This window comes from Brienomyrus brachyistius, chromosome 20 (assembly GCF_023856365.1).
Source record: "Brienomyrus brachyistius isolate T26 chromosome 20, BBRACH_0.4, whole genome shotgun sequence".
Classification (NCBI taxonomy): Eukaryota; Metazoa; Chordata; class Actinopteri; order Osteoglossiformes; family Mormyridae; genus Brienomyrus; species Brienomyrus brachyistius.
The window spans coordinates 12,031,756-12,055,002 of record NC_064552.1 but is presented as its reverse complement, the minus strand read 5'-3'; the positions used below and the strand labels follow the sequence as shown (position 1 = coordinate 12,055,002).

The window sequence follows — 23,247 nt, the reverse complement described above, 5'->3', positions numbered from 1 at the left end:
TTGGCTACATCAAAAGCTTTGTAAATGCGTGTGCACATTTATCGAAATGAAAATTTCACGCCAGCCAGCGGACCCAAGCAGGTGACTGATGAAATGGCACATAAATATGCCCATTCTTTTTTGGATAAGTAAAAGTAATGTTTCAGTTTGTACATACGGCTGAAGCACTTTACTGGACACTGCGCGGTATATTAAGGCTAAACACAGAACCTATGAGACGTACCCGGTAACTGGACACCACCAAAGGTATATTTACCTGGCCAGAGACCTACCTAATATTTTTTCTTCTATAGTGGGCGGCGGTAAAGTTTGCCGAGCCGGCGGTTGAAAACGGGACGGGGTGCAGCTCCAAGTTCACAATTTTAAGCAGGGTTAATTGAGGCCCCCCTTTTAAAGCGAATAATAATAATCGATACTTTATTGATCCCCGTAGGGAAATTGTCTTTACGCCTCCCACAACTTGCTCTTTTTTCATAGAGTAAGTTGTCTGCGAAGGGCTGCCACCCGTAGCGGGGCCCAGGGAGCTGGGGGTTAAGGGCCTCGCTCAAGGACCCGCAGGCTGAGGCTGAGTTTGAACCTGCGACCGAAGTGTAAATATTGCAGTTTGTAATAAGCAGGGGTGCACTTAATGGGTTTAGTAGATAAAGTTTAATTTTAAGGGTAGCAGTGTGCAAAGACATAATTAATGTTCTCAGTTACTAGGTTGAGTTGTGTATTGGCTATACAAAAGAATAATGGACACAACATTTTCTGAAAAAGTTTCTTTACTATTTTAAAGTAAAAAAAAAAGAAGTTACACTTCATATCCGAGCACAATCATTGGTATATGACTGGCAAACCTGTACAAATCAGATCATTTTGGTTTCGTGTATCTGCACTGATCGCAAAGGGTGACTTCATGGCCGGGCCTGACACCCGTATCCGGGGAGCGATTCATGGATAAATGGCTGAAACAACTGCAGCTACGGCTCTGGTGTCACGGTCAGAAGTAGCTCTGCAGAGGTTCGCCCAGGATGACCTCCATCTCACGGATAACCTTCTGCACCTGATGTTCCACCTCCTCGCACTCGTCTGTAATACAAGCACATGGCGGTTGGCACTGGGGGGTGGAGACAGGCAAGATCACCCAGCAAGACTAACTGCCATTAGACTTCAATAGCCGTACTATTCAGAAGATATCAGATGTGCAGAGGCGGAAAGTTCAGGTGCAGAAAGTAGAGATCCAGACCAAGGTTTTGTTTCAACCAGCCCGCTGAGTACTCGGTGACTGTGACTCGGTGACTGTGACTCGGTGACTGTGACTATATTCTCAACTTGTTGGTTGAAACAAAACCTTAGTCTGGATTTCTACTTTCTGAACCTGAACTTTCCACCGCTGCATGTGTGTTCTGCAGAAAGGCCAAAATATACATTCAAGCTTCTTATACAGACAGGGACTAATGCCAAGTCAGGACTTCGAAATGATGAGAAGCGCGTCCTCTGGGATTTACGCACGAAGCCTGACACGGAATGTTTCAGAGTAATATCTGACAGCGATACCCATTTCTGGAAAACATGAGCACGAGTGACGCACCTTCCATCAGCTCGGCCAGGAACGGGATGGTCTCGGGCAGCAGAACCATGTAGTTCTCACGGAGTTTGCTGGCGAGCTCCAGCAGCATGAGCAGAGCAGAGTACCTGACCTGGGGGCAAGTGGTGGAACATGGAAAGCACCTTTAGGTCATTAGCCTCAGGACCCAAATCCTTCTGTGATTATAGAGTGACAACCCAAATTATGATTTAACAACAACAAAAGTATGACATTAGAATTTTCAATATTTTTTCCCCAATCACACACTTCATGACCCAATGAAAATAGTCCAGCACGATCGACAGTTCTGAAGCAGTCCCTCCATTACATCGATCAGCCGAGAACGGAGTTTTAAGTCTGCAGTACATTAAAGACACAAGGCAGTAGTTTTTTTTAGCATTTTCTTTGACCTCTTGGTCATTCGGGAATAAGGACCTGAATGCGTCGCGATTTGCCTGTGAGCCTAAAAATAAACGCAGAGAACTGCCATCGCAGCAGAAGTCAAGTTTTCAAATGAACATCAATATCTGCTTTCATTTTGATACTTTTAAGAGCGCCGATTGACGCACCGAAACTGCCGTGTGTGTTAAATGTCAGCATCATGGCACTAACAACGACACTGTAAAGTGACTCACCAAATGTTTTTCGAGTAAAGCTTGAGTGAATTTAAAAACCATAGTATGACCCCATTTAAGGACAGTACTAAAGGTTATATACTTGTGTTATGATGCTTCGCTGATTCTTATTGAGATGTGATACTCAAACTGACACAGAACACTTTCTCCCCTACAGTCTCAGGGCTGGTTGGTAATGATCGGATTACAAGTCGGCACTTTTCAAAACTGACCTACTTCTGCAAACCGTCTCACCAGTGTTGTGCAGCAGCGTCGTTCTTTCAAAACAGCGGGGGCGCATTACAGGGAGCTCCCACCGGGGAATGACGCAATGTCATTTCTTAATGCCGCAAAGTGGGCGTGAAAATTCCCGCAGCTGCCACATCGACCAGCTGTGCCGCATCTCGCCACGCCGGGCCCTGTTAAATGCCACACGCAGATCCCTCCCTTACCTTGGCTGAGCTGTGTCGCGTCTTCAGAAGGATCTGGTAGTTTAGAGTCTTCCACTGGGCGTCATCTCCCACGGCTACGGAGAACTGGGCGACACAGGGCACCAGCTGCTGCGTGACCCGTCTCTGGTAGTTCTCTTCTCCTCCCAGCGTGTTCTCCAGCTGCAGACGGAAGGTCGGTCAGCTCTTGGGGCAGAACGTGGTCGGGGTTTATCCTCCTCTGCACTTTTACGACGTGCTTAAGATATAAGAACTACAAATCCAGACCAAGATTTTGTTTCTACCAAGAAGTTGAGTACTCTGTGACTCCTTATGCACAATTGGTTTGTAAAAACAAAATCTTGAACCTAACACTGGGTACATTTGTATATTCATCCGAGGAGGCCCCTGGGGTTACTTACACACACACAAAAACACTGACCTCGGATCAGTGCTGCCAGATTCTGGGCGATACACAAATTGCATTTTATTATTTTACCTCAGAATTCAGAACACGGGTCTCCCTCAATTCTTCAGCAATAAAGGAATTATTTTTTCTTATTAAATGTATCAATATTATTAAGCATCATGTATTGTCTTTATGAAGATGACAGATGTGCGATATATCAGCCAGCCGATATTAGTTAGAAATCAAGGAACTGGAATCAGTCCAATGTGTCAATCAAGGCCGATAATTAAACTTTACCAATATTCAAAGTTAGCAGAACTACAGCTAATGGAAGAACTACTGAAATAACGCAGATGACTTTTGGACCAAATCCCGTGGGGGAGGATGGGGGATTTCGTTGGCACATTCAAGAGGCCTCAAAGTACCTGCCCGTGACGTTTATAATTCATTATTAAATGTGGCTGAAGTTGATCTATTATCCACATAATAATAATAAAGATGTACCGTCATTCTGCTGACAAGCCTGGCAAGGTTTTCGCCACCGCTAATACATGGCAGACTCGGTGTGATGCAAGAATGACATCATATGGGGGGTATGAATCAAGACTGTGATTCAGAAATGGTTAATTGTGCAGCTCTACCCTGGATCACCATTTACTCTCGGTTCTGGAGGGATGAGGGGATCAGGTCCGCTTACAGCACTGCCGGAATACCCCCCCCCCCCGCTTTGGTTCCCGTAAACACGGCGCACCTGGTCGACCAGCGGCGTCATGAGCGCATCCGCCCGCTCCTTGGTGACGAAACGCTGCGTGTCATACAGGAAGATCTTCTGCAGGCAGTCCAGCACCCATTGCAGGAGCAAGCAGCACTTCTCCACGCCGTCGTCAGAGTCGAAAAATGCCTCGTCTGGAGAAGGAAGGGTTACAGTGATGACAGTGGCTTCCAGAAACCACATCCAGACAGTAACTGTATCTACTGCCTGTACTCCCCAAAACAATAATTTCGGCCATTTTTCAGAAGACAGTCAAGCTCAGGTAATGCTGTAGTGCTCTATCGGGCACGTGCCTGTCTTAGCCACGTTGGTCTGGTTGAGGAAGTCGGAAAATGGCTTGACCAGATGCCCAGCGAAGAGGACGAAGAGCCCCTTCAGCCGGTCAGCGATGCAGTCAGCCAGACGGCAAAAGGTCAGCACCCTATCCCGGGAGGCTCCCTCCATCCTGCACCAGTCGAACAGCTACGTGTGGAGCAAAAGAGCAGTGAGCGTCCACAATGCATTCTGGGAAAACGGCTGGTCTCGAAACGGTTCCAAATGATTCCACGACACAGCTCGCCTACCAATCTGCGAGAGATGAAAAGGTAGAGCAGACTAATTCTGCGCAGAAATAAATCGAAAAGTTGTGAGAGGCACCTTGAAGAACAGGGGTCTGAAGGTGACTTCGGAGAGCTTCAGGACCATGACCAGAAGGCAGCTGATCACACAACCCTCCGTCTCATTCGCCTTCTCCAGGTTGGCCTATGACAGCAGAAAGCGTGTAAAAGGACAGAAAGTTTCCCAATGTAGTCACACACAGGACCAGAAAAAATAGCGGTTTCCCAACAAACGGTTAATAATCACTGTTCGCCTCCCCAAAAAACATGAAACAAATCACGTAAGAAGAGTCAGAGTGAGGTTGTGTGGATTCTTCCAGAACAGCCAGGAAGCTGTACAGAGGGCAGGGCAGGGCAGTCCCATTGCGAAACACAAAGCCATTCTGTTTCCTGCAAAGATAAGTCCCCCTCTGTTCTCATCTATCCCAGCAACCCACTCAAAAGCCAACCATGACCCAGAATGCACTGCGTGTCAAAAGAGCCTTAGTTCAGCAGTCATCAGGCACCTTGGTTTTCCAAGAATTACTGTTCATTTCAAAATTCTCTGCTTGGGCTTAATAAAATACATCCACCTTGGCTGGATTATTCCCCCCTACATAATTTCCAAAAAATAAACTTGCAGTATTCCAGGGTTCGCCAATTCCAGGCCTGGAGGGCCAGAATCCAACACAGCTTGCAGAATTCCCTGCTCAAACAGACCTAACTAATCCTGGTAATTAACTGATTAAGGTGTGTTTGAGCAAGGAAGTCCGCAAACTCTGCTGGATTCTCCAGGCCCAGAACTGGGGAAACCTGATGTAGATGTAACCTGACTGCAGTAAATGACATTTGGTGATTCTTTACACAATAGAATATCGGATTTAACAGTCTTCATGTATCATAATCTTGGGGGGGGGGGGGGGGGGGGGGTTCCTATCGGTTCTCCAGACACGAGCCCCTACCTGGCAATGCTGAGCCCGGAAATCCAGGGCGCTGAGGAAGAAGGAGGTCAGCTCGCTCTGGTGGGCGGTCAGCTGCTCCTTCTCCATGTGTGAGATGTGCTCCTTGAGGATGTCCACCAGGGGCACCAGCCGACTCTGTTCCAGAAGGAAGAGCCGCACCGTGACCACGACCGAATGCCTTATATGCCTAGTGCTACACAGGAAGTGACACTGCTAAACAGGAAGCAGCAATGATTCGATACCTAAAAGGGCCTAATTACCAATATAAGGTTAATGTACACATTGGAGATAGAAACAGGGCTCCCTTAAACGCAGGGCAGAGGAACGTAGAACTGTGATCTTAAAATGTTATTCATAGCATTAAGTTTTCATGTTTGCTGTTTAATAAGACTGTAATGAAGGCAGCCTGAAATATTATAAAATTCAACCTTAACTATGAAGGCGGTGAAATGTGGCTTATCGCCTTGGCCAGCTACTGCATTCACCACCATTCAAACCATATGTTTGTGTGGGGACCCCTGCTGGCCACAAACAGCCACTACACTAAATATTAAATAAATGTTCAATATTAGAGATACTGAAGCAGCATGATCTGCTAACCAGCTAACTAGCTACAGTCGTCTGACTCTACTAGCCATTTGTTTAGTTTTTGAACCTTGGCTTGATGGAGGGGACACCTACCTGCTGGGATTCAACTGCCTGGGAGTAGCACTTGGTGACGACAGGCAGGAGGACCCTTGGGGGCACCTTAGTGGCGAGCGTGGTCCTCAGTGAGCCCAGGCGCACCACCAGCTGCGGGGACACCGTCCCTCGCTCTGTCACTCGCACGAGGCGGGCCACCTGTGTACGAAGGGGAGGGCATTGATTGGCTGCTCAAAATCAGGGGCGTCGACCTAATGCCAATCTGGTTAAAGCAGATATGCATATGCTTTTTCCCCTCAAAACCCAAAACCAGCTACTTCACCAGCCTCATTACAAGCAGGTCCGAGGCCCACCAGGCACCAGCATATGTCCAGCTCAGAACTGCTAATGCTACGTTATGCTATGCTATGCTAGCACTAGCGCAGGCTTGAGCCGGGGAACTCGCCTGCAGCAGTGTGTCCTGCAGGTAGGGGCTCAGGAAGTGGGGCAGCGTCTCAGCCACACGCTGGAGTGCCGTCACGGCGCTCAGGAGGTACACCTCGCTGGTGAGCAGCTCCTTCCTCTCCTTCAGGGTCTGCAGTACGGCTGGCATCAATCTGCAGAAGGGGAGATTGACAGTGGTATTTCGTTTTTTGGTTTTCCCGGACAGCAGGACCAACATCAATCTGCAATAGCCAACACTTTATTGGGCTGTTTGTCTCTGAGTTTTCCACAGGATATGTGTAGAGTCTGGGGAGCGTTTCTCAACCCAGTCCTTTTTTTGCACCCTGCCAACACACCTGAACCAAGCAATCAAGGACACACCAAACGATCAAGGACACACCAAACGATCAAGGACACACCAAACGATCAAGGACACACCAAACGATCAAGGACACACCAAACGATCAAGGTGGGAGGGACCAAAAATATGGACTGTTTGGGGGTCCCAGAAGAGTTACGAAACACGGGTCGAGGCAGTCTTCAACCCCTCAAAAATATTCAGTGAAGATTTGCAGCCAAATCTTGCAGGTTTGTGTCCTTGGAGAACAGTGCAATGACCCCCAACTCTTCCCTGAAATTACCTAGTCCTGTCTAAAGACCACCCTAGAACAGATCTGGTCAAACAAGTCAGTAGTATCTATAGATGCATGCAGTGAGATACCTTGGTAGGTGAGGAACTGCCAGGGCCTTCAGTGCGCTGGTAACCTCGGCTACGCAGAGCAAGGCGCTGCCCATGACATTCCGATCCTCAGTAGGAGAGGCGACAAGCTCCACCGCAAAGGACAGCACAGGTACGAAGGCCGCCTGGTGGGCAGAGCCGAAACTGCGACACAGCAGCTTAAGGCTGTAGAGCGCGGTCTGCCTGTTGATGGCCTGCTCGTCCTCCTCGGTCTCTTCCTCACGCCGGCCTCGGCCAGCGATGGCCAGCAGGTCATCGGTTAGCCCCAGGAGAACTTGGACCTACAGGGCAGGTGTAACGGAGGGTCAGTAACCAAACTGCATACTGTTCTCCATGACTAGGCTCTTAAGAAGCTGGCCAATGGCGTTCTGACTCCTCACCTGCTCATCTTCCCATGGAGTCTTCTGTAGCAACTTGTTGTTTAGAAGATCCATGGCCTTTCGTCGCACAGAGGGCAGCTTATTACCCATCAGCCCCCTCATCACTGGGATGAAGGTGTCGGTGGGCAGCAAGGCGTTCACCTGGGCACACAGGGACACGGTGGCATTGAAAACATGGACACTCCACCAATCGGGTCCAATCCAGGCCCACAAGACCTCTACTCAAAGTAAGGTAGAGCGGAGCAGACACTTCAGAGGACCTACGCATTACCTTGTCCAAAACGTCGTAGGACTTGTTGAGCAGCGCCCTCCAAAATTTAGCTGTGGGTTTATCAGAGTTGGCCTCCACGCACTGAGCCACGTTGTTGATGTAGCTCAGAATCTCCTCCAGGAGGCTAAAAAAACGCAAGGAGGACTCGGAGTAAGATGGCGAACACTTCGGCAACGCGAGAAGGACATTCAGATGGTAGCTAATCTAGACACGTGCCAACTGCTCATTAAAGCCAAAATCCTCCACTTCAAAATGTGAGCCCTGAGGTGGCACAGCTGATTCATAACGAAGAGCCAGGCTCACCAGTAGTGCAGACTAAACAAAAAGGACTAATTAAGCCATCTTGCATGACCAAGCAAACCAAATACAACCCTACCTTTGCTGGAGATGCTGGGTTCCGTGTGGTGCGTTACTACAGTCGACCACCTGTGATACAAAAAGCATACGTCTATGGCATCGTAGCCCAGGCTAAAGTGAGACTGCAGCACCGCGCCTCCCTCCCCAGGGCACTACCTTCCTCGCGCCTCCCTCCCCAGGGCACTACCTTCCTCGCGCCTCCCTCCCCAGGGCACTACCTTCCTCGCGCCTCCCTCCCCAGGGCACTACCTTCCTCGCGCCTCCCTCCCCAGGGCACTACCTTCCTCGCGCCTCCCTCCCCAGGGCACTACCTTCCTCGCGCCTCCCTCCCCAGGGCACTACTTTCCTCGCGCCTCCCTCCCCAGGGCACTACTTTCCTCGCGCCTCCCTCCCCAGGGCACTACTTTCCTCGTGCCTCCCTCCCCAGGGCACTACTTTCCTCGCGCCTCCCTCCCCAGGGCACTACTTTCCTCGCGCCTCCCTCCCCAGGGCACTACTTTCCTCGCGCCTCCCTCCCCAGGGCACTACTTTCCTCGCGCCTCCCTCCCCAGGGCACTACCTTCCTCGCGCCTCCCTCCCCAGGGCACTACCTTGCTCGCGCCTCCCTCCCCAGGGCACTACCTTGCTCGCGCCTCCCTCCCCAGGGCACTACCTTGCTCGCGCCTCCCTCCCCAGGGCACTACCTTCCTCGCGCCTCCCTCCCCAGGGCACTACCTTCCTCGCGCCTCCCTCCCCAGGGCACTACCTTCCTCGCGCCTCCCTCCCCAGGGCACTACCTTCCTCGCGCCTCCCTCCCCAGGGCACTACCTTGCTCACGAAGCTGTGTGAGGCCAGCAGCTGGGCCATGAAAGACACGGAGAGGAACTTGTAGTGACGCAGCTCCTTGCCACTGTGCGTGTCCGTGTTGAAGAGCAGGGTCTCCACGCTCTCCTTCTTCTGCCCTCTGCGCGGAGTCTTCGTCTTCCTTTCATCTGTAGGCATGGCAACGTAGTGCAACTCCATTACCCACAATCCATTGCGGATTCTACCTCCAAATCGGCAGCTGATGAACGGTCATTTGAAGTCACTCTCACATCCTGACTGGTTTCCTTAGTTCAAAAAATTCCCCATATTTAAATCATTACGATGATGGTATGATGGTGAGTCAAATCTCACATACGGGAGTCCTATATAGCCATAAAACCCTAAATTAGTCGAGGAACTTTTCATACCCTCATCCTTGTCCTGGGGCAGCATACTCAGGTACCGGAGGATCTTGATGAGCGAAGTGAGCTGATCCAGGGCGTCAAACTCACAGCTCACAGATATCCAGAATTCCACATCCCTCTCCAGAACAGCTTCCTAGAACGATTACAGGACACGGCCTCGTTGGGGCGAACACCATCCATCGCCTTCTTTTACAGCTCTACTCACTAAACACAGCCCATTAAATATTGCTATAAAAGCCACCCGGACAGATTCTCGTTCGAGAATTTCAAGGCTCCGCCATGACGGACCTGGGAGACCGGGCTCACCTTGTCGACATCCGCTTCGGCAGGAGGGGCCCGCGAGACGTGCTGCTCGAACAGCAGCATCAGCAGCAGCCAGAGGAACCGGCCGGGGCCCAGCGTGGTCACCAGCTGTGCCAGTACAGGCTGCCGCCGGTGCTCGGGCACGTGGGGCAGGGCGTCCACGAAGACGTGCATCACGCGCACCACCACCAGCTCCACCTGAGCCGCAGACGCTGAAGCCCCACCCTCCTGAGCCTGCGGGGGGACAAGCAGGGGTCCACAGTTACCGTGCGGCTTTTACAGCCAATCTGCATTTATCACCCTCTGGCCGTTTGTCGCTGAATTTTCATTTTCCCCTCTTTTGCTGGCCTGATTCTCGTTACTTCCAACGATAAAAGTGCAGGTAAGATTAGAGGACAATGGCAGAACATTAACGTGAAAAATGCATGAGAGGTAAGCAACGCGACTCCACAAAAACTAAGAAAATTATACTATGGTAAAGTTATATTCTCGTTATGCGAGTTTAATTGATTACTCAATCACTCAAGCGCTTTAAGATGTTTTGGATTTTATTTTAAGATCCACAGGAAGGATGGAGGTTTGGTGAAACCGGACACGGCCTAAATGTAAATGCAGTTACAATGCGCTCGGGGGCGGGGGGGTTACACACCTTTATGAGGGCAGGGATGACTGTCTGGACCGTCTTGTTAATGACCTGGAAACTATAGGCATCATCCAGCCGCATGAGGTTCGCGCCCATGAAGGTGAAGATGGACATGATGTTGTGAAGGACCTTCTCCTGCATTGGCGGAAGAGAGGGAGACCATTATTAAAGCATGAATTAGCTAACCTTCCCAACGGACTAGGCGAGCTGGGCCGAGGAGATACCTACCGGGAAGATCTCGGCCACAACGCCGAGCAGCAGCAGGGCTTGGTGGTGGGTCTGAGGCACGTTGGAGCTCCTCACACACTGGACCACTAGCTCCACACTGAACTTCTCCTCCTCCAGCAGTTCTGCACAACGGGGAAGGAAGCACAAGACGAGTAAGCCAGTTACGCCAGACAGGCCTTAAACTTGACACTCAAACACCAAGCCCTCTGTCTTCAAACATGGGGTCTCAAATCCCTGGGGAACCTTCCCATATCCCTGTTCCTCACTGTTCACCCGCGTACCTTTGCTGCCCTCTGCGGATAGCTTCTGGCATATGCTGAGCAGGCAGCTGAGGATGAGCTGTTTGGTGTACTCCATGTTCCCTTGGTCCGAATGAACCGGCTCCAGAGACCTGCAGACCAGACGGGGGAAGAAGAGAAACATCAGAGAACCTTTGAAGACAGATGATATTCCACCACGATCCCTTCATCCATCTTTACAGGATGCAGTTGAACTGATCCAGTCTTGACAGGTCGATTAATAAAACATACTCTGGGTAATATATTCATCACCAGACAGGTGTCCCAAGTATTGGAGGGGAAGGAAGAGTCAGGAACCGTGGACTGAAGCCTCACATGTGACGTTCTGGTAAAAGCCACCCAGATACCACCAGGATATCTGCTGCTCAAATCTGCAGTCCAAAGACCGTCTCAATATACATTTGCATTCCTGATAGTCAATTCAGCATGACACACTAACATTTGCATTACGGATTTAAAATCCCCGGCAAAAGAAAACGAGTGAGACACAAGCCATCGGACTTCAAAGAACCTCGCCTTTAACAGGATCCAGTATCGTCGGACCCAAACCTTCGGTTACCATAACGACCGGCAGTCAGGAAGTGACGTCCAGCGGGATTTACCTGGATAGGAGGGCGAAGAGGGCGGAGACCAGCAGCTGGGGCCTCCGCAGCTTCTTCTTGTGCTGGAGCATCTCCAAGATGAGCGTCACCCTCTCCCAAGGCACAGCGGCGCCCCCTTCTGGTGGACATGGAACAGTGTCCTGGCCCTTCCTAAAAAGAGATTAAACATCATTACTGTGCTTCTCACAACTTGCACTCACATTATATCACATACTATACAAATACGAATATATTTAAATGTTTTAAACCAAAGTTTACTTATGGCAATAAAAGATCATGCAAATTATGTATTCCCATATCGTCATTCTCTATAACATTCCCACATGACACCTGCTGCAGATAAACTTCTATATGTAATGCATCTTATAAGCGAAAGCCCAAAGTTAAATGATTCTAAGTTGTGGAACACTGCTCCTCGCATGGCTCAGAGACACACCGCTGCTGCATCTTGCTCCTGCGGGTCTGCTGTACGGTGCTGGACACCTTGGGCCTGTCTGCCGGGGCCAGCTCCGCAGCAACCAGCTCCGCATCCACTGTAATCTGGGGGGAAAACCAAGAACGGCTATGAAACCCAGCTTCTGGGATTGAAGGAGATACCAGGGTCTGAAGTGGGGGCGGGGGGTCACCGTTTTGAAGACGTTACTGATGGTCTGGGCGCAGGTCGGGTTCTTGCAGTCAACCAGCAGGTTGAACAACGTCCCGAGGAGTTTCTGTTGGACCTTCGTGTCCCCAAGGGCCGAAAAGAACTGCTTGGTAATCTGGGCACAGACACCAAAGGGCTTCTGTCAATCGTGATATCACAGACTCATGAAGGTTTCAGTCATGAGTGAGATGAGGAGGTCTAGGTAACAGGGGCCAGCACAAAGCGCACCCTTCAAGACTGTGATTATGGTTGGATACGAAACTCGAAACTCTCAAATGCCAATTTAGCTACGTTGCAAGATGTTCTGAAGGACTGTTTTTCTCCATCTGTTCAGGAGCAAAAACAATCATCTGAGAGCTTCAAAGCCCTGGAATAAAGTACAAGGATTCGGAGGGCTACCACTAATTTCAGTCTCGCACTATGATTATACTTCACACTCCAGAAAAAGGGTGTTAATGGAGAGGTACTGAATAAAGGGATAAATCAGGGCAGCCTTCCCAAAATGCTAAACCCATCCCACAAATGCGCACCTGCTCCAGGGCCAGGACCTGGAAGCTGGCCATGCCAGGATACGGCTCCACGGACATGCCCAGGGCTCGGATGAAGACCTCCAGGCTCTTCTGGTGCCGGGCCAGGAGGGGGGCTGCCCGCTCAGTGAACTTGCCCAGCAGAAGCTGCAGCAGCACGGCCTCATCCTTCAGGAAACTGGGAGGCTCCGGCCCGTAAAGATCCAGCAGTCGTTCCATGGCAGGAAGCAGGGCTTCTAGGACGGACTGAGCAGCAGGAGAACCAGAACCATGAGGGAAACCCTGCACAGCCCATTCCTTATAGGGAGTAGTATTCCGGTATAGACTACGCCATCTCTATATTGCGGAACATACATCACATGGGCAGAGGTGGGTAGTTCAGGTCCAGAAAGTACAAATCCAGACCAAGGTTTTGTTTCAACCAACCAGTTGAGTATCAAGACTTAGTCATAGAGTTTTACTTTGGTTAAAACAAAATCCTGGTCGGGATTTGCACTTTCCCTATCTGAGCTGTCCACCTCTGCACATGGGTGAGGGTTTGAATCCCAGCCACTGAAAAAAATCAACCAATAAACGGCAGACAAGAAGTCAGTTCCTACCTCCGCATCGACCTCCTTCAGTAGCGTCAACAGGGCTTTGGCCGTGTAGGATGGGCAGTCCGAGGTCTGCAGGCACTGCAGGATCTGATCCACAGACGCCACCACCTTCCTCTCCTGGGCCTTGGCACCCGCCACCACAGCCTCTGCGTACATCTTACCGAACGCCTGCATGAGGACAACCCAGGATGAGAGGGGCGGGCGGTGCCATCGTGTGTCTGGCCGAGATACCTTTGCATGTCAAAAAGCAAACTGGGAGCCTTTGCTACTTCAAAAAAGGAGATGGGGGGGGGGGGGGGGGGGGGCAAAGAACAGGCCATTTAAAGCTGACACATGCATTACTAATGGTCCATTACGTACAAATCCAGACCAAGTTGTTATTTCAACCAACCAGCTGAGTACTTTGTGACTGACTCTTTTTACTCAACTAGCTGGTTGAAACAAAACCTTGGTCTGGATTTGTACGCAATGGACCAGAACTTTCCACCTCTACAGCTGAAGAAGCCAGATGAGTAGCCTTCTGCTGGGGTGGGGAGGAACACCCAGATCTAAGGTACTGGGGGGGACGGGTCAGTAACACTACCAGCAAACCACTGGAAAGCCCAGTAATGCAGGGGAAACAAACGCAATCAATAATATCAGCATCTGAACTAAAGAAACCTTGGACGTCCAGGTCATTAGCATTTATGCTAATTAGCTACACAAGTGCTCCAATCATCCGTCAGACTGGTATGATTACTCAGTCAGCCTTTATGTAGCATCTCCGGATCACTGCGACAGGCAAGGGGGAGGGGGCCCGACCTGGCTGACGTGGGAGGCGTCCGTGACGAGCTCATCCGTCTCCCGCAGCAAACTCTGGGTGACCCGGTAAAACGGTGAGCTGTCCACCCCCAAGAAAGTCTGTAGAGTGGCTGCGGCTGCCCGGCGCACTTCCCGCACTGGGGAGCCCAGGCATGCTAGCAGGGAGGGTACAACTGCGGAGGGGGGGGGGCACAACATCAGTGTTCAAGTTCAACAACGTGAGCACTGTGCAAGCAGAGCCGGGAGGGCCCAATGTAGATTAAAAACTGCTATGACGAACATATCGGCTACGTTAAAAGCGCTATTCAAAAACCTCAGTTATACTCAACATTCAAATTTAAATGCCAAAGCTACTTTGACTCAAGATGGAATCATCTGAACATAAAGAATCCCATGCAGCTCTCTCGAACACAGGGCAGTTTGGAAACCAGGGAGAACACGTGAGGATGCTGTCATTGGGGCGCCGGTCGGTACCTGGGGAGGAGGCCGAGGCCAGCTGCTTGATGGTCTTCGCTGGCTGGGCGGAGAGCAGGGCACGGCCCACGTACAGTGCCTGCGTCTGCAGCACTGCAGTCACCCCACATTCCAGTTGGTCGCTCAGGCTTTCTGCGTAGCCCCACAGCAGCGACAGGAACTGGAACAGCTGGGTAGGCTCGCTCAGGTGAACCTACAAGCAGGGCCAGAAGTGAGGTCCAGTGGCCAGAACTCACACCGCTACAGTCGAAAGGGTAATGACTCTATGCTGCCCCCTACAGGTTGTGAATAGCACTGCACAATACCTAAAACCCATAATAAAAAAAAAAAATCAATGATTTCAGCTGTATGGTTGGGAAAGGAATTTCTGCACTGTGGACTGAAGCGTTCATAGGGCCTAGGCAGTGTTTTTTAGGTTGGTTGAAACTGGATTAGTCTGTAGAAGCTCCTTCAAACACATCTCCTGAACGACCCTGAAAACGATCCTGAACAAACAAGTCTCAAACGATTTAAGATTTGTTTGGGAAAGAAAACTAAAAAAGGGGGGCAGACCTGAATTAGGCTCAGCATGAGGGACTGGAAGCCCTCAGCTAAGGGCCCCCGGCGGGCCCCAGTGACAGTGGTCTCAAACAGCCGGATCAGCAGGCGGAGGTAGCAGCAGGTGGCGTTGTCGAGCTTCTCCGGATTCCACCAGGTCTCTCCTGAGAGATGGGGGGTGTGTTTCAGTTACACACAGACACGCACTATGATTGGTCAGCACAGCGGTAACGAATACCCACTCAGGCAGGACACAAGGCCGGAGGGACACATGGATAGGCTGGGTGCCGTTAATGGCCACGCCAAGGTGGCTCCCTTAAATGGTTTAGAGATCATTCCTCGCTCATTTGACATTATGTTAATCTTATATGCTAACCTAAGCACTGAACCCAATGCAGGTATTACAAGAACAAGAGTCAAGGGAAATGCCGAATACACTGGGTCACTGATGAATTACAAACCGAATGATAAGCCCCGAGCCCAAGCGCCCCCCCCAGAGCCTGCTGCCCCGAGCCAAGGGGCCCCCAACGAGCCTGCAGCACCAAGCCCTCAGGCGGGAGCAAGCTGTGGTACCTTTTAAGGGGGAGATGGCACACTTCAGGTTGGAGATGTAGACCTGGAGCAGAGCCATTAGCAGCACCCCCTGCTGGAGCTCCGCGGCATCGCCGGTTCGGACCCGGTCCAGGTAGTCCTGGAGTCTGTCCGACGGGGGGAAGCTTGTGAGGTCTAGCTCCTCTGCCGGCTGGAATGACCTGTCCTGAAACACGAACCGAACAGTGACTATTAAGAGAGAAATCTGACTGCAAATGAGTACGTGTGTCAACATTAAGCAGAGAGTTTACAGGTAAAAAAGAAACATTTATTCATAGCAGGAAGTTAATATTCACTCTCACCTAAACTGAACTCCATGGTTACAGGGTAAGTAGTGGGTGACATGTAACTAAGGTACATGAAACAAAAGGAAATTCTAGTTCTCATTGGCTATTAATCATTTTCACAATTTTCTTCTCAAATCACCATAAATACAAGACAGAAATGTGTCGCCCCCCCCCCCACATAGACGGCCACGCCCCCCCCACATAGACGGCCACGCCCCCCCCACATAGACTGCTCACCTGACTGAGGTTCCATGCCGTGAGATCCTGCAGCTGCGGCTCCAGCAGGCTGAAGACCCTCTGGGCTTTGTGGAGGTGCTGCGTCTCAGGAAGGCCATCCAGGCCCTTCACCAGCACAAAGGTCAGGATGAGGAAGGCGGCTCGCTCCCTCACGCTACCACGCAGGCTGCCGACCACCTCAGCCAGGCCCTCCAGCTTGGAGACAAAACATAAGACACACCTAAAACTCTACACAAACCAAAGGTTTGCTTAATCCATGCCGAGCTTTAAGGATGAAGTAGTAACTACTACACACAACTGTGTTTCCCCTGACCATCTCCTCATCTCCTTCAGTCATCTCATCCCAACACCAAGTGGACATAAGTGCAGAAGAACACAGAACCACAACAGGCAGACAGGAAACGACACCCAAAAGGGCTAAATCAGCCTCCCCGAGACAGCCCACGTTTTTGTGGAAGGGGGGTACAATCAAAATATTATGGCTTAAATTATACCCCAAAAAACACACACACACAAAATATAAAAAAGCCACTGCCTTTGTCCCAAAGGAGCCTGCAGTTGGACATTTTACTGGAGCGATTTTGGTGAACCTGAACAATTGCCTACAAATATACATCTCTATAGGGGGTGGCAAATTGTCAGACATATTGAACTGTATGTTGACTGTTCCTAAGTGGCGAAAAGGCCCTCCAAAATGTGGGCTGCCTGGGGGGTGCTGGGGGTGGGGAAAATCACAGGCCGCTTGGGGATCCCCGAGGATTTCACTGGAGAGCCTTGGGCTAGTTAATTTTACGTCGTTCACAGCTATTTATCCAGCGGAAAATTTCACAAGAACAAAGCAGTTAAGTGCAGGGGCGTTAATGTAACCCGCCCCCCCCCCCCCAAAATGATATATAAACCGTCACTTCCCCACTGCACAGTCTGACTGAAAAAGAAGCAAGGTGAGCTGACACAGAGGTGTGGGCCCGACTTACAGAGCTGCGCTTGGACGTGGCGTCCATCACCGAGAGATTCCGGATCATCGTGGAGACAAGCTGCTGGTTGGCCACACCGATGACGTCTGGGCTTTCGGCCATTACCCCTTCCGAGACTGCAGCCGGGAGAAGGGAGGTTTCCGTTTTTTAGGAAAAATTACTAAAACACCAGCTTAGACCCCTTTCATTCCCTGGTATAATAACAAGGCACTATGTGCCATTTTCATTTGAAAACACCTTTCCTATAATAGCAGAAACCAAGAAAATCTCCCAGCTTGCAATATTATTGTTGTAGAAACAACCCCCCCCCCACTCTGTAATTATGTTACGGCAAAATCTAGGACACCAATCAAAAAAAACACCTTTCATACATTTTTAAACATAGTATATCATCGCTGTCCTGTGAAAACTGCGAATGTCAACTTTTTAACGATTGTGACTTTTTACTATAAATGGAATGCGCCCAATTTTTATGAAGTCATGTACTTAAAATTTTGTATTTATGTTTTTACTAATTAACATTGGCATTCACAATGGTCATTTGTATGGATCCCTTGTATTACTAAATTCTGGCAATGCAACCTTGAGAGCTAAGATCATTGTTAATCGTGAATATAAATCAAAATTAGTTATGTTGTATCTTGCTGACAACAGCATATTTGTCTCACTGACTATAATCCACAAAGTCCATTTAAAAGATTAAATCGTTCGCAGATGGATAGTTTTCTATTTGTTGCAGTAAGAGTATCTCATTATGTTGTTTTTGGTTCATTTTTGCAAACAAATATTTGAGAAGATGCATCTTGTCCCATTTCCGAAATACTGGATTTTTGTCATCGAGAGTGACGATCTGGTCCCTTTGTAACAAAGTGGTCACCTTCGGAGTAACCCCGCGTGAGGGGGTTCTGGGACATTATGGTGGAGCGGGCAATAAGGCTGGACAGCTGGTGCTCAGGGTGTTCCGGGTGGGGGCAGGTGACGACCAGGAAGGGCAGGAGCTCCTTCTGCAGGCGGACTTTCAGGGCGGGGTCTCCTCCGTACAGACGGCTGTCATCCAGGAGCTTCACTGCCTCCTTCAGGACGGGGTACCTTAAGGGGAGAGCAGAGAGAAAATGACTCTACGGTCTGGAGCGGATCGAAGACGTGGTGACGGATTGAGATGCGCGGCGAGCAGGAACGTCGCGTCACTCACCAGTTTGCTGCCACTGAAATATTTGTACGCTGGAGAAGAGACAGCAAACAGGAGACTGTGTCCTCAGTACCAAGGAGCTCATAATTCGCCTGTGGAATTAAACAACAAACACTTAGAAAAAAAAATGCGTAAAAAGCACTTATCCTAGTAAGGAATTTTCCTGTGCACCATTGAAAACCTCACTCGCCTTCAAAGCCTTCATGGCCGACAGCACCACCTCTGGGACGTCATCCTTCATACGTTCCAGCACGGCCTCTCTCAGGAACGCCTCATCGAATCCCTCCTGAGGAGAAACAGGTCACCACATGGACACCATGACCTTCCGGCAGGATATCATAAGATACCACAAACCACACCATCAACACTATTAAGAGGCAACACAGCAAGACACGTGCAGGTACCCACCCAAACTTGGCGTACTCTTAACTTCTCTCATTAACTAGAAATCCTGTCGCACAGATAGCATATTTGTCAGGTGAGGTAAAATCCAGACCAAGAATTTGTTCCAACGAACCAACCGAGTACTCTATGAATGTGACTCTCTGTACTCAACTGGTTGGTTGAAGCAAAACCTTGGTCTGGATTTGTACTTCCCTGACCTAAACTTTCCACCTCTGCACGTTAGTCTAGCAGGGGTCATTACATGGTCCATCAGCCTTGTGAAGAACGAACAGGCGGAATCTGAAACACACCTTTCCTGTACGGAGGATCTCCTTCAGATGCTTGAGTGCCAGGTTCCGGACGGTGGGGAGGTGATGATTCAGACTGAGGAGTAGGGAGGTGTCTGAGCCAGCCAAAATCTAGATGGTGGGGAACATCCAATGAGCCCGAGACCCTGAGTAACTTCCCCCTTCCTGCCCAACCTCTCCAAAACACACCTTGTACTTCCCACTACTCATCGACAGGGAGATGAACTGGTGGAAGAGTTCTTGTTCCTCCTGGCTGGAGGTGTCACACAGGTGACCTTCCAGTACGGCCCCCAGGGCGCCAGGGTACCTGAAAACAAAGGGGGGGGGGCAGGAGTGGGAGTCAGCTGATGTCATCCCAGGTAGCGGGACACAGCTCGAGCACCAAGACTTACTTTGACTCAAGCGTTCGGACCAGAGGTGTCAGTAGCTGGTTGAGGGTAGAGATTTCATCTGCGGAGAGTCGACTCTGAGCACCATGGCAGAGGTACTCCTGAAGGAGGAGCCTGCGATGGCAAACCGCGGGGTGAGCAACCTGACATCACATCTGACACACACCAAAACCCACACGGAATCTGCGCTTTTCCATAAAGACATATTACTTTGCCACAGTGATGTCCAGGCCGTTGGAGAGCGCGAGGTCCTGAAGGACAGACCCCATTAGGCTTCCGTAGTTTGTCGTCTCCGAAGACGCTCCGTCTCCTTGGGGGGAAAAAAGAAGGACTGTTAGCGTGAGCTCATCTTCTGTCTGTGGCATAAAAACGTGTCAATGTGGTCCTGAGCCTTCGTCTGCACTGTCATCCGTGCCAGAGTCGGGGGTGGGGGTCTTACTGACTCACCACTGGTGGTAACTGCGCAGCGAATTAGGCGAGGCAGAAGGTAGCGTAGCAAGGGGCTGATGTCATACGTCGACGCAATGTCCTTCAGTGTAGGGACCAGGGTGGGGGTGGCACACAGGAATCCAAATGCTCTGTTGGGGGGGGAGGGGGGGCACTCAAATTTCATAGCTTACATTATAAAGACAAAAAACCCACACAAAATATCAAAAAAGGGTGTATTTGGGAGCTCACAGTTGGACATTTTACTGGTGGAACTGAACAAATGTCTACAAATGTAAGTATCCATGGGGGACTTTAATTCCTCAAACACAGAAGTCAGCCTGCGGTGACAAGCACTGCCGCCAACAAAGGGAACTGCGGCCCTCAGGAAGGGCAGGCGCATCCTTGGCTTCTCCTGTTTCCTCCCCTTTGTCGTCTTCCAGCACATTTCCCCACTAAACTTATCGATACCTCAGCTATGATCACCAACGGCATTAGGTCTTGCTTGGCAATGGCACCGTTTCCAAATGCTGTCAGATGCATTAAATATACAAGATGCTAAAATGCTCTAAAAAGGTGGAAATACTACAAATAATTTAAATAATTTGATCAAAATAATACAATAAAACTGGCTAGTTACACAATTATGAAATATACAGAGCCCTAAATGAGTGAAGTTCAGCTCACTTTTTCCCCACAGCCTCCGTCTTCTGGTTCTGCAGCAGGATGATAAGGCAGCCCAAGCCCTCTCTGGGCAGTGCAGGGACCCTTACGATGGACTTGCTGATCTGCGCGGCGAGCGTGTCGACGAGGTGGGCCTCCATGACCACCTTCACCGCCAGCTGGCACACCAGCATGTAGGTGGCAGCCTTGTAATCGACCAGCGACGACTTCAGGCCCTAGACACCCGGGAAAACAGCGGGCAGAGGGAAAGCCCAGGTCACAGGCAGAACATGTCAGAAGATACCCCAACGTGCAGCTCGCGTCAAGCGTTTAAAAGCAGAAAAATGGGCAAGACGGTACGATTCCCACCTTCTGGATGTACGGCAGTAGCTTGGCTATCAGAGCGTCTGTGACCTTCTCCACCGCGTCCAGCGCGGAAACAACGGTGGAGGCATAGAAGGAGAAAATCACACGGAGCTGAGGACAGCTTCCGCCCGAATCTGCGTAGGCCTGCAGGACAGCAGGTGACAACAGCCGGGACCAGTCAGTCAAAACAGGACGCGATATCCAGGAGTATGTTTGAATAAAGGTCGGCTCCAAATACCAGTACCTTCACTGACTTAGTAACCAGCGTGCAGATGAAGTCCATAAAGCCCAGATCTTTGTAACAATGAGTGATGAGGGTTCCTCTAGCCAGTGGCACTCCGGGAACCTGAACAAGACAAGCAGCTTACAAATTACCACACGATATTACGATATTAATACCCCACTGCCTTATACTGTTATATTATTGCACTCTTTCGTGTTGTTTTTGTCCTTGCTGCATGCAGAATTTTTGTTATATGTTGCGGCTCATGGAGAAACATTGTCTCATCTCACTATGTACGTTTAAACAGCTGACGACAATAAGTAACCTTGAACCTTACGACATCACACTGAAAAACCCCAATTGGAACTCTAGTAAACATTAGCATCACTGCTAAACACACTGAAGATGGAAAGTCCTTAAACGGGCAAATCAGCTGAGCTAACAAAGCATTACCTGGAGGCTATGCAGCCAGTTCCATCGATGAGTAGGATCCTTGATATCCAGAAGTTGGATAACTCTTACAAACAGTTTGGTTTCATGGTACGGCAGAGCACAAGCTATCAAGCTATCTTGGTTATAGAGGTGGATGTGGAACCTGTCGAAAATATTCATCAGTAAGAGCAAAATTAACATTTCCCCCAGAAAAAAACAGCCTTAGCTTGACCAAGCCCACTGCAGAGCTGCAGGTGATACACGCCTAAATTTATCTGAACGGCGCATGTCTATACTGTCAGGAACAGAAACACATGAAGAACATGTAAATAGCAGTGAGAGAGAGAGGGAGAGGGAGAGAGAGAGAGAGAGAGAGGGAGAGAGAGAAAGGCAGGTGCTGGAGCAAACAAATTACCAAGAATTCAAAGCAAGCTCTAAAAACCTGACTTTCAAAAGCAAAAATAGTTGTTTGGAAAGTTGCAGCTGGGTGGTCAACACCTCACCTGTGGATGAGCCACTCGATGCACTTCTGAGCCGGTTTCAGCAGGAAGTAAGGCGAGAGGCGAACCAGAAACAACGAGATGGAAGTGTCCAGCTTCTGGTTGACTTCTTTGGACTGAACGCTGCGCTCCAGCCCCTTGGAGGCCTGGCTGAAGAGTGTCTCCTGGAACTCCACAAATACAAGATCGATTCCCAGCAGTTCCTCCAGACCTGTACAACCTAACAGGGACAGAATGGAAAATGATTATATCAGTTATGTCAAAAACAAAACACTCCCCAGTAAAGCAAAACCCTTCAATCTGGACGGTCACAGAATTAGTTACCCAAGGCAAAGAAAGTGTCTCTGTCGATTCTGGCAGCCTCTTTTGGATCAAAGAGTAGAGAAGCAACCTCTTTCCTGGTGAACAGGTTGGCATTATTCTGCGGCAGAGCCAACCGCTTGAGCTGATGTGCTAAAGATGTCATTTCCGTTGGTTCTCGCAATCTAAAAATTGAACAAAAACGCCATTAATCATAATCAGTTTGGCAAACGATAAATCAAAATAGGAGTAGGGGTCAACACCATGCCAAATTTTCAGACACTGTGCACAAAATGCCTTTTTAATATAAAAACGTAACCCGCACTTTAAATTTTTTTTTTTTTTTTTTGGACGTACACATTTAACAGCGTACGAACAAAATGATGCTCGCTGCCTAATAGTAAGCCCTATATTTTTCACTGAAGCCTGATATTTCATATTTATGATACTAGTTCTTATTGAGAGGCGTATATTTAGTCTATAAAAAGAAGCGAACACGTCTTCAGTATATTAAACACTTAATTAACTCAATAAAATTATCTGTCACTTAAACGTGCAACACTGTAATTATAAGAACACTGACAGAAGTCTGCAAGTACATGAAACTGAATTACAAAACGGCTAAACAAAAAATAATTTATACGCAACTACTTACATTTCATAAATAATACTAAAAATGTATCGATCACACTCACAACATAACTACATATTAATAGAAACATGATACCAGCAAAGTAAACTCACCTCGCTACAGGAGCCTTGCTCTCACATGTGTAGTTTACCCTCTGCCCCGGAAGTAGAATTCATCTACCAGCAGATTGATATTGAATGAGTTTAGTTTAAGCGCCATCTATTGGTTATTAAATGAACCTGCATGCTATTATTTCTTTAAGTGACTATTAAAGGTACAAGCAAGTATCTTGTTCTTTTTAAATGTACTTTAATAAGAAAGCACATTTCTTTGTAAAAGCTACT

General features: G+C 49.3%; 1 protein-coding gene across 2 annotated transcripts; it reads right to left on the bottom strand.

The window, feature by feature from the left end:
- Positions 1-633: 633 nt before the first annotated feature.
- On the bottom strand, positions 634-23,057 carry heatr1 (HEAT repeat containing 1). Of its 2 annotated transcripts, none has more exons than XM_048987552.1 (45): positions 23,017-23,057; positions 22,297-22,457; positions 21,976-22,192; positions 21,494-21,635; positions 21,062-21,163; positions 20,821-20,961; positions 20,476-20,687; positions 19,810-19,940; positions 19,573-19,672; positions 19,366-19,476; positions 19,163-19,280; positions 18,977-19,084; positions 18,472-18,567; positions 18,285-18,373; positions 17,970-18,181; positions 17,093-17,208; positions 16,119-16,313; positions 15,577-15,760; positions 15,019-15,167; positions 14,467-14,659; positions 13,993-14,165; positions 13,195-13,359; positions 12,599-12,841; positions 12,052-12,183; positions 11,862-11,965; positions 11,426-11,575; positions 10,806-10,915; positions 10,525-10,646; positions 10,303-10,431; positions 9,639-9,887; positions 9,354-9,483; positions 8,950-9,113; positions 8,162-8,211; positions 7,786-7,909; positions 7,515-7,655; positions 7,117-7,415; positions 6,418-6,568; positions 6,012-6,170; positions 5,331-5,465; positions 4,430-4,534; positions 4,087-4,255; positions 3,773-3,927; positions 2,637-2,795; positions 1,574-1,682; positions 634-1,071 (listed from the first exon to the last, which is right to left on the bottom strand). In XM_048987552.1, exons 2-45 carry the CDS (start codon positions 22,436-22,438, stop codon positions 983-985), a joined length of 6,474 nt encoding a protein of 2,157 aa, XP_048843509.1. In that variant the 5' UTR covers positions 22,439-22,457; positions 23,017-23,057; the 3' UTR covers positions 634-982. The 2 variants fall into 2 exon arrangements, with proteins under 2 accessions (XP_048843509.1, XP_048843510.1); XM_048987553.1 differs by having other exon boundaries at positions 9,657-9,887.
- Positions 23,058-23,247: the final 190 nt, after the last annotated feature.